Source organism: Molothrus ater, chromosome 7 (genome assembly GCF_012460135.2).
Source record: "Molothrus ater isolate BHLD 08-10-18 breed brown headed cowbird chromosome 7, BPBGC_Mater_1.1, whole genome shotgun sequence".
Classification (NCBI taxonomy): Eukaryota; Metazoa; Chordata; class Aves; order Passeriformes; family Icteridae; genus Molothrus; species Molothrus ater.
In genome coordinates this window covers 12,956,677-12,974,264 of record NC_050484.2, presented here as the reverse complement: position 1 = coordinate 12,974,264, position 17,588 = coordinate 12,956,677, and the positions used below count along the sequence as shown (strand labels likewise).

At 39.3% G+C, this 17,588-nt stretch overlaps 1 protein-coding gene across 2 annotated transcripts in view; it reads left to right on the top strand.

Moving 5' to 3' along the window:
- The window catches only part of PARD3B (par-3 family cell polarity regulator beta), a 394,298-nt gene that overhangs the window by 330,788 nt on the left and 45,922 nt on the right, over positions 1 to 17,588 (top strand). For both annotated transcript variants that reach the window (XM_036386687.1, XM_036386685.1), the window contains one exon: positions 12,030 to 12,165. In XM_036386687.1, coding sequence (XP_036242580.1) covers positions 12,030 to 12,165 — 136 coding nt within the window. The remainder of the gene's footprint in view (positions 1 to 12,029; positions 12,166 to 17,588) is intronic.

The following is a 17,588-nucleotide window of genomic DNA, read 5'->3' as shown; positions in this document are numbered from 1 at the left end:
TGGCTTTTACTGATAAATACACAGTGTGATTATTTGCTGTAATACAGCCATTTGTAATGTGTCTCTGTGTGTGTGTATGATTTTTAATAGTACCGGATGGAATTTATTTTTTTATCACATTGAGATATTCACAAACCAGCCACATAAAGTTAAAAATAAACCAATACCCAGCTTCTTGGTATCTTGATAAAGTTTCCTTCTGGCTTGTATTACCAGAGTGATAATTTCAGAGGAAAAACATCTTCTGTAACTTGTGATCACAGTATCTGTCAAATGGTAGGAAATGAAGAAAACTGCCAGACAGTGTCAGATTTATTAACAGCTTTAAGAAAACCAAAATTAATGCATTTTCTCTTCTTTGATGGGTTGAAATGTCCATGTGCTGTACTTATCTTAATGGACAAGTGAAGGAAGTAGCACTCATCAATTAAGTCTCTCATTAAGCTGACTACAGCTTAATCTGGAGCACATGCAGGAGTACTGTCTGTGTACCAGGCTGTACCCGCAGAGGTGTTGCAGTTGTTGTTAAGGAGTGCTCATCCCACAGATGCCAGGAGCAACCTGCTGGACCAGGGAGAATGCAGCCCTATAGGGCAGGGAGGGGGACAGCCATGGAAACAGGCTGTGCCACTTGTGCCTGGGGAGCTGCTGGCCTGACTTCCATTGGAAAACTGTATTTCCACGTGTTGATAACCAATCTTCGTCCATTTGGGTTGAAACTGTCTATGTAGGAAGTGTGCTGAAGCTGAATTTTAATGGAATCAGATAACAGCTGGGTTTTTTGGGGGGCAAGGGGTGTAGCTGGAAGGAGAAGATGACAAGAGATTGTTTTGTCTGTGCAAAAAAAAGTAAAAAGCAGCAGCATATATTCTTCCAACATGACTCTGTAGTCTTTCCATATGCTGGAATGGGGTCTTTTCATTTTGGAAGGGAACACAGCCTAGTCTTACACCAGACTGTGGCTTTTGCCACCCCTTGAACAGTGACAATTTGACTAAGTTATAAGATTTAGAGTACTTCCCACACACATGATAGAAACTTGGCTGCTAATTCACCAAAAGTGCTTGTCCTGAGCTGCCAGAGCCGATACATGTTTTTCCAGTAGCAGGTTCTGGCTGCAGGAACCAGATAGACTCCGGCTGCAGGAATGAAGGGTGAGGTAAACAGGGTGTTCAGTGATGATCAGTGTTCTCAGGCCATAACACCCACCTGCTTCCAGGGAGGAAAAGGGTGAGCTGCTTTGAATGCCCTAAAAAATGCCATGGGGGATAGGACAAGAATCGGAACAGAAGAGAGGCTGGAGCAGCTAGAGGATGGGGAGAATATAGGGGAGTGCTGGGCCAGGCCATAGTTGTGGACAATTTGTGGATGCTTCAGAGTAAAGAGAAGTGTACCAGTACTGCAGGTTTGATGCTCTGTTGGTGTGTCAGACATGAGCACCTCATCTGAACCAGTGCCAAAAGGAAGAGGTGCTGTTGGATGTCCCATGCCACCTGCAGCCCCATCCTCACTGGCAGCTGCTTTGGGAGGTGCTTCTGGGAGATGGGTCTCAAGGAGTGCTGGAAGGGGACATGCTGACCTAGGTGCATCAGGGGAGGTGTTTCTGTACTACAGCTGCCTGTGGGACAGAGATTTGCATGTATGGGAAGCCAGTAATGGGTGGAGGAAATTGGCATCCGTGGCTGAAAGATAAGGAAGGGAAAGACTCCCAAGCATCAGGATGAGAGCAGAGAATTGAGGCAGCAAGACAAAAACAGCTGGGAAAGGATTGGTAAAGTGTGTCTCTAGACATGGCAGGTGAAAGCATATGAGAATCATTCTGTAGAGGCAGAGGTGAGCCCGAACCAGAACACTTGCTCCAGCATTTCCAAGACTCCCAGCCAAACACAGAGAGATAGGTTTGATCTTCCTTTTCCAGGCAAGGTATGCCAAAAAATTGTTCTGTAGAGTCTGAAGATTCCATTATTCAATTTTTTACATTTGAATTTAGCATTTTTCAAAGCAATTACTGAAAAGGAGTAGGGCTTACCTTCAGTCTTAAACACCTCTGTCCTCCAAGTGGAAAAGCAAGAGTAATTTCCTATCAGAAGTGCAGTGGAGTTGCAGCTGCAAGAAGGAGCTAGAAAAACAATGTACATCAGTAAGTCCAGGAGCTTCCATGGCCTGCATAATGCAAAGCAATAAGGTTGCACTGCTAACTTGAGGCCCCCAAGTTCAGAAATACTTCTCCAAAATGCAGTTTGGCTTATAAAGAGTTCAAGTCTATTTATGCAGGGCTTGTGATGGAAGTGTGTTGAAGAAATGTGTGCTCCCCAGTCTGTGAATGCAAATGAAAAAACAGTGGTCCCAGGACCCAGCTGCACTGAGGGAAGTGCCCAAGGGGGAAGGCTGCTGGAAGGGTAGATAGGGTGGCCTTGGAGGCAGCAGAACTTTGCAAAAATCCATCTATCACTTCAGCATCTGTCAGGGTTTTTGTTGAGCAATAACCACAAGCTAAATTTGCCATATATAATTCCAGAGAGAAGTCAGTGGTAACTGATGTTTTGATTTTTGAGTGTGTTCCTGTGAAACTGCTCAAATCTCAGTTGTAGTTTGGAAATACTGCCCTATCAGAGAACCAAAATGCATTTGCCTTCAGGGCTGTCCCCATGGTGAGATTGTCATACAATTTTTAGCCCTTTGCACTATTACGGTGTAGAAAATATAACTATGCCTGTTTCTTTTGCACATCTGTTAAATGTTTCATGTGTCATTTTAGTATATATTCTGAATAAGCGAACTTCAGATCATGGCACTGGAGTTAGGATGTTCTGAAGAGTGTGTATGGATTATACGCCTCTGCAAGAAGCCCCGTGTGTTAAAAGAGTCATTCAAGCACGCCCAGCAGTGCTTCTGCTTTGCTGTGCCTTGCACTCACATCTAGCAAAATGAGCTAGAAAAATTTTCACTTGTTGTCTTTGCTTTTCCTTAGCTTGTAGTTGGAGCATTAAGTGCTTTCTGTGTAAGGCTTACACGCTTCACCTTGCATGTGCCAGTGGCTTAATAAGAGCATCTGCTGTCTTTCTGTAGCAAATCTGATGATTTTTCTATGCACGTATATTTAGTTGTGCATATAAATAGAATCCAGGCACTGTTAGATGCATATGAAAGTGAACGTCAGATTGAAACGGTAACATATGAGGTTTTCTGCAGTTCCATTTATGAAGTATCAAGTTAAAAACAAAGCTGTGAAGTAGCCAGAAAACTTTTAATTTCTGCAGCCAAAGGCATATGCTTGTACAGCCTAACGTAATTAGGTCCCGATATATTCTTAGAATGGTCAGTATTTCATGGGTTGTATCATTGTCTGCAAGCTGGTTTTTCATTATGGTTGGGCTTTTACACAGCAGAAAGTAGGAAAGCACTGCTCCAGATGTCTGGCTCCTTTCACCGACTTTGTTGCTGTCTACAGCAAAATTTGAGTTTTAATTCTACAGAGCAAATTCCCTTTGAATCTTTGGATACCCTTAAACAGTATAGTACTGGAGTATGTGTAAATGTCTACAAAGTACAGTGATTGGAGTGGCTGGTTTAAGAGGAGCTATAAAATGGTTCCAGCTGGAGTGCATTCTTGAGGTAAGCTCAAAATGCACTCCAAATTGTCAGCACACTACTCAGAAAAAACACAAGAAACAAATCATCTTTAGTGTGCTTTGCTTCCCTTAATGCACATAAGGACAGTGTAAATGGAAGCTGGTCAATTTTCAACAGTTTGTGTAAAATTGTCCCTAGGTTTTGCTTCCATACTTCAGCCTTTGGGAATCAATGCATCACACAGGGTTGTAAGTATACCTGTGTGCATTTCTGTGCTCATAATGCCGTCTATATTTCAATAAATATTGTGTATCTGTCCATTAATATTTATATGGAACAGAGAGCTTTGGTTCTTGCAATTTTTAATAAACATTGATGGTGTTACTAGTTTATACAGAGCATTCAATATGCTCCATCAAAATGGCAGCTCTAATTAGGTTCCTTGAATTAGCTAATGGATTTTGAGAAAGATAGCTTACAAAGCTCTTACAGCTGTCCAAGATAGTCCTGCCATGGCAGAAAGACAAAAGGCCGCTGGAAGCTGCAGATTTGAAAGCGTTAGAAATGTGGCTGACAGTTAAAAAAGATAAATTACATTTGTATTTTTTTTCCTGTAAAAATTCTAACACTGGATTAATGTTGTTATTGTAGTGACCATTTATTAAAAGTACCCCCAAAAAATCCAACTTTATAGTAAGGATGTGTTTTGGCTCTGAGAGCTGTGCTTTACCCTGATGCTTTGCACATGATGTAAATTCTTTTCCATTTTTAAAATGTAAGTTATATCCGCCACAGAATTACAGACACAGAGAACTTGTTTTTTAGTTGAGGTCGAGTTGCCTACCTCCTCTCTAGCTAAGCCAGGTATTAAAAAAGCAAACCACATAGAGGATTAGTTGCTGCCACTCTGCCAGTGGCATAGATTGGCACGTATGTAACAAAGAGCAGATGATACAGTCTCTAGTGTGAAACTCGGAGAAGTAATTTCTGAGAGAAAATAGATGGTTACTCTGGGCTTTGAAATTTTCAACAAGGTATGTTTTGGAACATGGGCAGCAGCATCTACTGTGAGGGAATTCTTAGATCCTCAATTCTTCTCTCACAAGGGAGTGCAGAAATTAAGGCTGCACTGAATAGTCACCTCTCCCTCCTGCTTTTGCTTTGTGTATGGTAAAGAGAATTCCTGAGGGACTCATGAATGGCTAATTCATTGGAAGTTTGTAAAGTAGTTATTATTTCAGCTTTAGTGATAAGTTTAATAAACAGTAGTGCAAAAAGCAATAGCCTGTAAGTGAAAAAAACCTAGCTGCCAGTTCCAGGCAGGTGTGATAGTCTTTAAGAAATAGAGTTACATTTCTACACTGGAGTTTAGCATTCAGCGTTTGCTTTGTTGGATTGTTAAAGCTGCTGTAAATGGAGTTTGGAGGGCTGAAAATCTGCTCTGTGTTGATTTGACCTATCCATTGTAAATATGCCAGCTGCTTTACATCAGTAAAGTAAAATACCCCCTCCCAAGCTGTGTTGTAATACAGAGTGCCAAAAAAGGCACTTTGCCGCGTAAATCCAGATGAAATTACCTTGGAGAGAAGGCCTTCAATTATGCCTCACACGTGACTTCTGCATGGTGGATAAAAGGCATAATTGATATCATCTTTAGTGAAGAAACCAGAAACTGTTGCATTGTCTAGAGGCTACTGAAAATACCAGGAAAATCTGTTTTTCATTATTTTCATTGTGTGTTGTTTATAGAGAGTTTGGTTGTTGTCAGCAGCCGAGTCCCTAATCTCCCTGCTTTCCTAGCCCTTCAGAGACAAGTGCACATCTCACATCAACAAGACAGCAGTAAACTGGTCCCATGCCAGAAACAGACATTGCCATTAACCAAGCCAAACTGGAAAGGCATCTTTTTTTATTATTAGTTAAGATCTGGTGATTGCCTTCTTTGATGAGGCACAATACATTGAGCAGAGAAAAGGAAAAAAATTACCTTTCTCCGAAATAAAGATGACAATCTGGCTACAAACAAGAAAATGTCTGCCTTTTTCTCTTTCCTTTCTACTTGATTGCAAATAAGGTTTCTGTTAGAGTAGCATATACCATATCAGCTTACAGTGAAGTTAAACTTCAGTGTGCCAATTTTATTTCCATAAAACAACAAATTAGGCTATACCTCCCATTATTCCTGTCCAGTTGTAGTCAACTATAAGTTATAAAGGAGAGTAATGGAGATGAGAAGTGGCGGGTTTGAAAAGATGATGCTCATTTGAATATCTAGGCTGTCTGCCATGACAAACAGGAAAAGGTGTTGTATGTCATGCGAAGGAAGGGAAACATAAAAGGTTGCCTTGTGTCAAGCCACTGAGAGATATTTTATAAACAGTTTGGAAAAACTGAAAGTGATACAAATCTGTTGGTCTCAATCTTCAAATGGTTCTTTTGAGGCTTCTGTAAACATATTGTGAGCTATTTGGGGAAAGAGAAGGTTAATGACATTGCTAATTCATATCATGCAAGGTTCTCTTCCCTTCTTTCTTCCTAATGAGTCTGTAGGAACCTGAGAATATCATCTTCTCTCTTTCCACTAAGCTCCTAATGTCAAGAGGTCAGTAGTGATGTTACAGGGTCAATAGGACTCAATTTACCTCCAGACAAATGGTAGTCATGTGCTGCCCTAGGAGGCTTTGACCTTTTGGGCAGAAGTGGTTGTACTGCTTTTATGTTCACCTAAAGAATTGAAAGGTGACAGCATGTGTTTCACTGAAGCACAGTTATGAGTTTTTAAAATATTGTAAAACAGATTAAAATTTGGGGACTTTAATATACAGGTTCAACTAAGTGTAAATGGCTTCTTCAGTGTAATTTGTTTTTCTGCAGTTTGTTTATGATTCTTTATATGTATTTATGTACCTACAGAGAAACACATCCATCTAATGCGTTGTGGAAACCAATGAAGCCATGTGCACAGTTCCAATTCCTAGAAAGGTGTCATTCCTAACTTGGGTCCTCAGTGTGAGATGTGTGTACCAAAACCCGGGCTGGCTTTGGCTGAATATCACAGGTGGTTCCTGAACCTGCAAGGCAACATCAGGGATGTCAGCAAGGCATTTCTGACACGTCTTTCCTTGCAATACCATTTCCTTACTCAAGTGCATATGAAAAGAGCAAATGTTCATATCTTTCTAAAATCTCTTTCTCTTGGTGGTCACAAAGATGAAAGCTGAATTACAGTAAAATTATGTTCTTACCATTGATTTTCTTTTTATCACTTCCCACTATTCTTTTTATTCCTTCTTATAATTGAGGTTGCAAAAATATCTTCATACAGGGTAGAAATGCAAGGGCTGGAACTGAAAGAGAAACTTACTCAAATATTTATTTGTTATAACTTCAAAATGGAAGTTTTATCTTAAGTGAAAGATAGATACTCTTACATGCTCTGTTGGACGCCCTTATACTGTGTATCTTTGTAGACCACTGTGTTCCTTTTAGTATGTAAAATTAGTTTTGTTTTTTAGCAGATCATGAATGGAAGATTGTCCATTCTCTAGAGTCTGTGAATCACGTTTTGTCTTGGATTTGTTTTTTAAAAGAATAATTTTTCTTTTTCTTCTTTTTTGTTTGCTTGTTTTATTTTAACTTGGAAGCACCAGTTGTTTGCTTAGGGGACTGACAGCCAGCTGGGTGAAATCAGTGTTTGAAAGAAGTGGCTGGCAAAAAAGCCCTGTGCAATATTAATGTGTTTAAGAAAACCACTGGAAACAAAATGTTTATTGCCTCTTTAAATGTATGTTTATATATAGCTTTAAGTAGTTCATCTTACTTCATATGTGCAACACTTGTTTTTAATTTGTGTTATCAAGAAAGCTGCAGTAAGAAGTCACTAATTTAAAAAAATGGCATTTGAACTTGAATGATGGAAATACAGATTAGCAATTCAGAGGAAGAACACAGAGGATATTTTACTGTCTAAAACCTGAGCCATACATGTTAAATACTGATTATGGTATTCTAATTCTTTGGAAAAAAAAACCCTAGTCTGTCATATTGAATATTATTCAATACGTCTGTCATATATAATATTATTGCTATGGTGCTTGTTCATCTCTCTTCAGAGGTGATGGGGTGAAATTTCACAGTCATATTTTACATAATGTCAGAGAGCTGGAAGCTCAGTTTCTGCTACATTATGGTTCCCCTTTTGTCTTGGACTGTCTCTTCCAGCTGTATTGGTTGAGAGGCTGTTTGGAAGCCTGTCCCTTTGTACATGCAGTGGGCAAGGTGGGCTCTGTGTGGTGCTTCCAGCAGGTGCAGGCCCAGGGAGGGAGGGTGAGTTCTGGCCATTGTTTTGCTGTTGGTGATACAGCCCCAGCCACTAGGCTAGAACGATCGTGTTGGTTCAAACGATAGCACAGACTTGGTTTTCTCCTTCTCCCAAGCCAGAAAAAGCCCTTATTCTCCCAATAAGGACTGTGTTTAACAAAACTACAGAATGATTACAGGATGTACTTTTTCCTCTTTTGAATGTTCACATAAGTTTGTTGGGTTTTTTTCTATTACAAAAAACCAAAAAAAAAACCAACCTTGCAGTGTGTGCAGCTTACTGGAAGAACTGTTGAACTTCTCTTGAGTTTGTTTATGGCTTGGGATTTTGGGCATGTTTGTTAGTATTGTTTGAAATCAGCACCTGAGTCTTCACAACTCTTTTTGAAGTTTCTCAGAGATTCATTCCTACACATAGACATTATTTTAGAACTTCCCAGTGTCAGCTGCTTGTGAATCAGTCTCCTTACATGTAGCACAATTTCAGGAAATTGTTCTGAAAACAACTGGAAAATGCTGAGTGAACAGTTCTCTCAGTCTTGTGACACAGAGAAGTCAGTGATTACATTAAATTTTGGATGCTGAGAACATGTGATGGTGGGGAGAGTGGTAAAAGTGTGGTTGCATGGTTCTCTGAAGAATGTGTAGCGTGGCTCCAGAGCCATGTCAGGGAAGCAAGCGTGCACAAAACTGTATATATGATGAGGACTGTAATATTTATATCTCCTCAAGGAGAGAGCCCTGCATTAAATGTAAAGCTACTGTAAAAGAAATCTGTCTGCTGTACTTACCAGGCTTGCTGAAAACCTTCAGTAAATGCCCTTAATATACACTGACTTTGATTGGAATATTGTTTCTATATTTCTTGTGTAAGCTCAGGATCCTTTACAGTATAAATAGTCATGCATCTGAAACATTTGAACTGGTATTCATCTGCTGTTTCCCTGTCTGAGAACTGCTATCTGATCAAACCAATATTTTTTAATTATGTATTTATAGGCAGATGGGAGAATAGTTTACAGTCAATGTATGATCTTCTCTGCAAATCTTGGAATATTGTGTTGGTTTTTTTTTTTAATATTGCCTTATCAGTTTCTTTTTTTTATTACTGATGACTTCATTCTGTTTGAATTCAATGCTTCAGTTTCTTTGGGGTAAACTAATAGATTATGTATGCGATATTTGCACAGTGCTGATTGAATTCATCTGGTGAGTTTGAATGTGGTTCATATATTCACATAATTGTCAGGAGCCAAGTTGAAATTCAGAGCTGTTTCATGAGCATTGCACAGGGCATCATATTTATCTCACTTTACTCAGGAGTGGGTAAAACTTCCACAGTAAGCTAGAATGCAGCTCTTTCAAAAGCCAATGTCTTTTGCATTTGTGCCTGTAAACAGTGGAGAAAAAAAATTGTGGAGCTTTAACTGTATCCTGAAAATATGAAGCGGAGGTACTGACCAATCCTCTGCCTACCTGTTCGCTTCACTTTTCTAACAAATTCTGAACCTGCTGGCCCTTTTTGACCAGACTTGACTGGTGACTTGATGTTCAGGAGATACTGGAGCACAAAGTTTCAGTAAGTGCAAATAAGCAGCCTGCTAGAGAGGCCTGGATGAATGCTCATGCTGGGGAGAAGCACTGCAGTGTGAACTGTTATCAGACACGAGAGAACCCACAGGAGAAAGGCACAGGAAATCAGACTTCACGGAGCTGCTTGTTTCCACAGAGATTATGCTTGTGTTTTCACACTAATCCAGATGAATAACTTTCCATGTGCTGCTATCTTTCATTTAAATGTTCCTACTCATTCTCATGGCTAGGGTTTGTTGTTTAATACTGCGTGGCAGAGGTTTGCCAAAGCAAAATCTGTCAGGCCCTGTCTTGTAATATATATAATCAGCTTGAACTCTGCAGCACCACTTCCACTTGCTGGCTCAAAGGGTTTGAGCAGAAGGAAGTTCATCTACAGGAGACCAACAGTCAGTGGAGCACGGGCTTCTGATTGTCTTGCAATATATCAGTCTCAGATTTAATTTTAAAAGGTGGGGGGGAAAACCCAATGTGTGTCGTATTTTCAGATTGTCTCTTCAGCCAAAGTACCTGGTGGTACAAAGTGGGTTAGACCACTGGTGATGGGTGCTGTACAGTTTGCAGAGAGCTGCAGGAAACCAGATTGCCTGGAATCAAACTTAGGCCTATTGCCTGTATTTCAGTGTTTCTCTCTTAAGTAATGCTGCTTTGGGCTATGTTGTTGGCAAAGCAACAGGGACAATACTTTGGGCCTTATCTGTATGTTAGCAGCCCTCATTAAACACTTTATCGTTATTCACAAGTAATGTCAGGGGATTTTACAGGTATTGTAGTGCTCATGAGCTGTGGACCAGACTTCACTGTTCTAAGTGATAGTTTCCATTAGCTAGACCTCAGTTTCAGCGTTTTGCAAACTGGAAATGGTTCTTCACTATTTGACAAGAATTATTGCAAGGAACAGAGGCATTTATCTATGGAAGAAATAAAGGTGAAGAGGGAATATATATTTTTTTCCATCAGTAGTCCACAGAGTTTGTGCAAGCTTTCTGCACTGTCTTGGCAGATCATGAGAAAAATCTCGTGCTCTGGAAGATTTCAGTAAGTCAGCCAGAGAAGCTTGAAACCTCTGGGACTTTATAGAGTGGATGGATAACTTAGGCTTCAGGAAAGGAAGTCCTTTGATTTTTCATGGAAACATGAAAATACTGATGCTGTAAGTAACCATTTCCAATCCTAACTGCATATTCAGTTGCATTTGCAGCCTACATGGAATTTCTCTAAATTGGTAGTTAATTTCCAAACAGTCTAGATTGCTGATACATACTAGAAACTAAGTATTATTGAACTGATGGGTTAGTGTCCAATATTTTGTGTGTGCTGTTCAAATTCTGTTTGCTATGCAAATCCTACCTATGAAGGGCTTCCCTAGATTCTGGCATACTCATACGGGAGTGTGATGTAGCAAGATGCTCCACTGAGTCTGTGCTCATGTGAACAAATCTCTGTCTCTGTAATCCACTGATGGTGAGGCAGAGTTAAGGTTATAGATTAAGTGAATATACAGTGAAGTGCTGCAAAAACAATGGTTTGAGTTTAGGAGCAGCCAGAAATCAATTGTATAATTAATAATTCCCTGTGAATGCCAGTAAATGCTACTTAACTATACACTCAGTACTCACCCCAGTGCTGACTACAGCAGGGCTGGAAATATCTGCAGGAAGCTTTTAATTTTTTCATTTTAAATATGAACAACGTTTTTTGAATTCTTAGCCATTTTCAGGATTTTATTTAATAGTTCCTGGTTATAACTTGAGCTTCTACAGTTGTACAAGCCCAGCTGTAAGGTTTTAGAAGGCTCACTAGGGTCAAAACCTACAGAAAGGCATGTGTTCAACTTGATAAACTAAGCAACTCCACCAGATTTACCAGAGCAGTTTGCAGTGTATGCAGTTTTGCATACAAGTGAGTCTTTGTGGATTACTAAGTGAATTACTGTTTAATTACCACTTTAAAACTGTAGTGTCAAGATTTAATAGTGTGCTTTCCCATCTCTCTTGCCTACCCTGGATTTTCATGGTTATGTTTGAGTTCTTTGTATAATTGCGAGGGAGTTTGTGTTTTTTTTATGAGACAAAACTTTTTTGTGCTTCTCTGTGAATAATAGTTTATTCTTCACCTAGAACATATGTAATTTTAGGGAAATTCCACATTTAGCATGGGAGCAAAAGGAAACATTTTTTGTCAACTTATCATCATCATTATTATTAAAATATGATAGTCATTTATAGCTGTTCACAGGAATGTTAAAAGTTTTCTTCTGCTCCCCCATCTGTCTGCATCCATCTGTTGTCTCTTGTCTTGTACTGGAATTGCTAAGTTCTTTGGACAGGGACAGCCTTTTTTAAAAACAGGAATCAAGTTCACAATTAGCAGCTTTGTCAATATAAGAAAGCAAAAATAAGGCTGATAGAGGCCAGTGGGAACTACACAAATCAGGAAAATCAAACACAATCCCTTTGTCTCGGGTCTGGCAATTCTCTGTGTGTACCTGGTGTCAGATATGTGCGTTGTTAGGAGTTTCATTCAGCTGTTTTTCCCCCCAGCGGCTGCACAGGTGGCGGGAACGCTGATCGGATCCAGAGGCTGCGGAAGGAGTACCAGCAGGCCCGGCGGGAGGGCTTGCCCTTCTATGAGGATGACGAGGGAAGGACGCCACTGCCGGACTACGACCAGCGCTGGGTAGGTCCTCAGTGGGATCCTAAGGGCTTTGGCAGCACTCAGAGGTAGCAGAAGGTGCTGGTTTGTTTGTGTTTTCCATAAATCCTCTATCGGTTTAACGTGAATTTAGGGACTTCATAGAAATGGAGAAATGGAGAAATCCCTAATGCCAGCCCACCAAAGAGACAACATGCCAAAGAAATGTCGTCTCTTTGGTTAATAATGAGAACTTGGCTAAAATTAACTCATCCATTCACTGTGTCTGATTTGGGCCCAGGTTTCCTCCATTAAGCCCAAGACAGAGAGTCACTGCCAGACTTTGTCATGTGTGGTAACATCAAGGCTTTTCAGATGAATTTATGGTACTCTGGCTGTTCATCCAGTGATTCTCTGGGTTAACAAGAGCATTAGAAGAGCAGCCTCTCACTGTGCTTAGCTGCAAAGTGAGAGGAAGGAAATAGAGTCATGTCTGTCCTACCCTTCCTTCTGCATATGGGACAGTAGCAATCTGGCGACGTTACAGCCTTTGTAACTTTTCTAAAGTGAAAAATGTAATAATTTGCTCCCCTGCATCAATTTCTTAAAATATATTCTATGAACATTATAGAACTGTATTTGTTCTATACATGTGTATATGGTCTATTCCCTGTTTCACATCTAGGCCTCACACTACACAGAGACATATTATCTACCCCAGTCCTATAGAAAAAACAGAGATTAAATCAACAGTGCCAGATTTTTGAATCTCTTAAATAAATGCAACAGCCATAGTCTATGGGTACTCAAGAGCTCTGCCTGAGGAAGTTTTGAATATGGACTTTGTCTCCATTGAGGTAATTCTAATCAACCAGCATTCAAAAATGTAGTTTTGATAAAATGCAATTTTAGTTTAAAAAAAGACAGAATTGTGTGAAAATCTTAAGAATGTATATACTTCTGAAATTTGAACTAACATTGGTTTTAATGTCTCCAAACTATCTGGTGTGAATGCTGAAGTGAAATCTGCAATGACTGCTATAGTATAAAAAATCCTATGCAAGAGTAGACTTTATTGAAATCAGAGAGATGCAGAGTTAAAAGGGGTGTTTTTACATAAATTATCATATATATTTGTTCATTAACTCCAAAACTGTTGTTGTATATATTATTCTTATTCAATTACCAAAAGTGTCATCTTCAGCAAAATAATTCTTTCCTTAAAGCAGCTAACTTTAATCCACTGCCTTAAATTTTGTGACCCAAATTTGTGAGTCAATGTACCTGTCATTCTTCTTCTGAATTGCTTTTGTAAACTAAAATAAGAATATGCATCAAATATGTCTTCCTGTTGAAATTCTGTGTCGTGATATGTGTCCTCACAGGTCTCAGACTGCGTCAGTGCTACCTCTTCAGCAGCCTGAGGATTTCTACCTCTTATCTGAAACTGATTAAACTTTATTAATGCTTAGATGAGGTTGAGATTTGTGATCCAGTGTAGTTTCACAAGATTCACAAAGGTTTCTTCTAGGTAATCCTCTATAAGCCTTTCCTGTTAGGTATAATGCCCAGAGATTACTTATTTCCAAAGCTTTGCTTTTCCCATGAGGCATGTTGTCCTTAATCAAAGCACCTGAAAGGGTGCTTAAAGTACCTTAATCATTAAATAATTCCTAATAGTGGCACCAGGATTGCTGGTTTTTGTCCTTCCAGTGCAGAATATTTGTAAACAGTTTTGTTATGAGGAATGGCAGTCTGCTCAAAAATCAGAGTTTACCTTGAGGGCTTTAGTACTCTGAAGTTTGTTGCTGCAAGAGTTCTTCTTGTGGAAGTAGTTTATAAACTTCAAAGACTTCTGGTCTCTTCATTGCAACAATATCATCCATTGATCCAGCCAGCCGTGCTTTCATAGACACTGTCTTTTAGTCTGGAAAATACTGCAGCCACAGCTTGCTGTCTTTTGACTCGTGGCTGGAAGTTCTGCTTCTGCCTGTAGTTTTACCCTTAAAATACCTAATGTTGCAATCTACAAAGACAGAAAAGAAGGAGCAAAAATAGAATCAAAATATTAAAAAGAAAATAAAATGTCTCAAAGCATCTTGCTAGAATGCTAACTCAAGGTAGCTTTTAAGCAATGCCATCATTCTCACCTCAGGCAGCTGACCCTCACCAGTACTGTGGTAGCACATATTGAACAACAGCTGATTTTTTTTCCACCTTTACCTATCAGTTGAAGAGACATGCTGATGACTAACTGCATAATTGCAAATAAATAAAAACTTACTCTAATCTTCAGGATGTCTGTTGTCTTTCTTTAGAGAGATAACAGACAGCTGAGGAGGGGGAAAACCTTCTGGTAGAAGTTTTCTTGCTTCCCACGTGAGGTTATGGCACCAGGGAAGCTGCAGCTGGAAAAGAGATGCTGGGTCTCTATTTTTAAGACTCAATTAGTCCTTTCCTTACTTTTCTCAGTCAACTGTTTTAGCTAAGCCAACTTTCCTATAAGATGTCTTTCTAATGTACAGCAGCTGCTGTAATCACTTCCCACCATCTCATGAAACATACAGATAAGTTGGGAAATGCAGAGGATAATTTGAGAAGACACTATCCCATCACAAATCAGCAGCCTCAAAAACGGACCCTGGGTCTTGTCCTCCACAATAGTATTTGAGAACTCATGAAGCAAATTTCTATCTGATAAAGCTGACATTGACAAGTGGCCTTTAGCTGACACTGTAATGGGACAGAATTTCTAATAGAAGGGGTATTTCTAACAATCTACTTTTTTTAAGTGGGATAAATCAAGTTAAAGTGCAGAGCCACTGAAAAGCTAGCATTGTAAGGGAAAATGATCTCATGACAGGCAATTGGGATCCATAAATGTTTTAAAAATAAGGTCAAAAATTCATTTTAAATAGGCCTGCTATTCTCTCATCATCCATTCCTCCCCCCTGCATCCATTTTCCAGTTCTCCTCTGTTCTTCTCATCTGTTGCTGGATGAATTTTTTGCTCTCTTGCGCCTTCATTCTGCTTTCTCTTCCCCACAGTCTATTCCTTTTCTTTTTGTAAGAAACTGAATAATTCAGTTTAGTGTGTCTCCATAAACAGACAAAAAGTCTCTCTGCTATAGAGCCTGACCCTTTAAAATTCTTTTCCAATTCCATTGTGCTTTGGTTTGTTGTCAAGTTTTTTATCCTTTAAATTTTCTCCATCCCCTCCCCCCCACCCCCCCTGCATCACCCACCCCCTCTTTTCAGGTTTATAACTAGGATAAATGATAAACCAAATTCTGTATGGTGGATCACAAGGCTTAAAGTAAACCTCAGCTAGTTAGCCAAAGGACAGGCTGATAATAAGTATAAATATTGTCTAGGAAAATGAATGCCTTTTGTTGTCAGTGTAAAATGAGATTACCCAAAAATTTTCTGACAGCTAGGGAATATTGGGATGTATCAGCTCTAAAAAGGGTTTAGGCATGTGCATACAGGCTTATGTCTTAGTGGGACATCAGATATTCAAAGCACTCATGAAGATACCCAATAAAAACCTAATCTGGGTCTCCCAAATGAGGCAGATGTTTGTGTACTATAATCATAGCTGCAGTATCAGTCAGACTCTGAAAGAACTGTGTAAGAATAAGCTGCAAGAACTTAGTCTCTCTAGGAGCTGGAAGGGTTTTCCACAGACAGTCTTTTTCAGGGCTTTAGAGTCACAGCCTAATAGCAGATCATGAGAAATAGCTAAGGAGCTGTCAAGAGAAAGCCATGCAGTTAGCATCTGCACTTGTATTTAAGGGCATTTAAATAATGAGGAATTAATCATCTATTTGAGGATTTACTTGGATTGTCTTACAGACTTTGTACAAATCCAGTTACTTAAAACATCAATTCTTTCCTCCAGGATGGCAGTAAATCCTTGAAACTTTATCTTTTTAATGTACATTCAAGGACTACATGTAACACCAGCCACATTGCAAATAGTTCTTCACCTGTTAGTGACCACAGCAGCTTCACCATAAAATACCTTGGGTTAACTGTTTCTAAAAGCCATTTACTTATTTGCAGATAGGATTTGCAAGCTTGTAAATAACCTAAAGATACAAGAAAACCTGTCTCTGGATCCTGGCTGTGAACATTTCAATTGAAATAAACCTGTAATGTACTGAGTTTTGTCAGTTCCCAGTTGAGAGTAGGAAAAAAGAATCATGCCTGTGTGTGTTAAAGGCCACGTACTTTATTGTGTGCCTGGCAGCATTCCAAGCCTAAAAATCAACGAGAACAAAGAAAGGAGCATTAATAACTGCATTATTTTTCCATAATGTGTCAAAGGGTTCCGCGCTTCCTTCAGCATGAATAAGGAGCTGTTTGTACTTTTCATGATCAATTAATTCCATGTTCAGGATGTTGCATTTCAAATAAGTTAGGTTCCTAAAACACACAAACGTTTGTGTTGGACTATGGTTAGAAACCAGAATTCCAACTTCTAGAATAGTAACATTCCTGTCTTCTAGCGCAATGGGAGAAGCTGACAATTTTATGTGAAACCATATAGCAGAAACTGATGCAAATTGCAGACTTTCTGAGTCCACAGACTATTAGTAGAAAACATTAAATAAAAAGAAAAGAAGAAAAATAAAATAACTTATTTAAAGTATAGCTGCTTTGAAAAATACAGATTGGAAGTATTTGTTGTTAGAATACTAATTAAGAGAGTACTCAAAACATTTTATTAGAATATATGATTAACTTACTGATCAAGAACTTTTTATGGTTCCAAATTATCTCTGCTTAATGAAGCCTTCAGATTGGGATGTATTACACAGAGCTGTTCTAGCTAAGGAGAGTGATTTTGAAATTTACAGGCCAGCTTTTGGGGGTAGTTTTGGGGGGAAATTATTTGGGAGAAATCCCCGCCAAACCTCATGTGAAAAATAAACTCTTCCAAATGGCACATGCAAGGAGAGCCAAATTCAATTCCATTAATACTAGTAATAAAGAGTGACTTCCATAACTTGTTTGGAATCATTCCTACTTATAGAAAGGTTAGATTTGGCACAGATTATCTGAACCAGAGGGGACTCTGAAATGCTCATGTCTTCAGGCATACACTTTCTACATGCTCTCATTTACCAGGGGAAACAGTTCTGGTACCATATGTCATCTTATCAAAGCTCATTGGTGCTGTTTATACCCTGCGAATTATGTGAATTCCAGAAATTCATCATGCCATCTATTCCACAAGGTGCTTCTGCATACAGCTGGGTTTTGTTGTTTTTCAGTGCAGGGGGGTGATTCTGAGGAAGAGAAACACTAAGCATTTCTCTTATTTCATACGAGTTGCTGAAAGAAATCAGACAAAAACATGCGGTGCTGCCAGGCTGTGGCTGTCTTTCCAGGCTCACAGTACTGAGAGATTCCAAATGTGCCAGCAATCATGTCCCTTGCAGTTAGGACAGGTTCTTCTGATA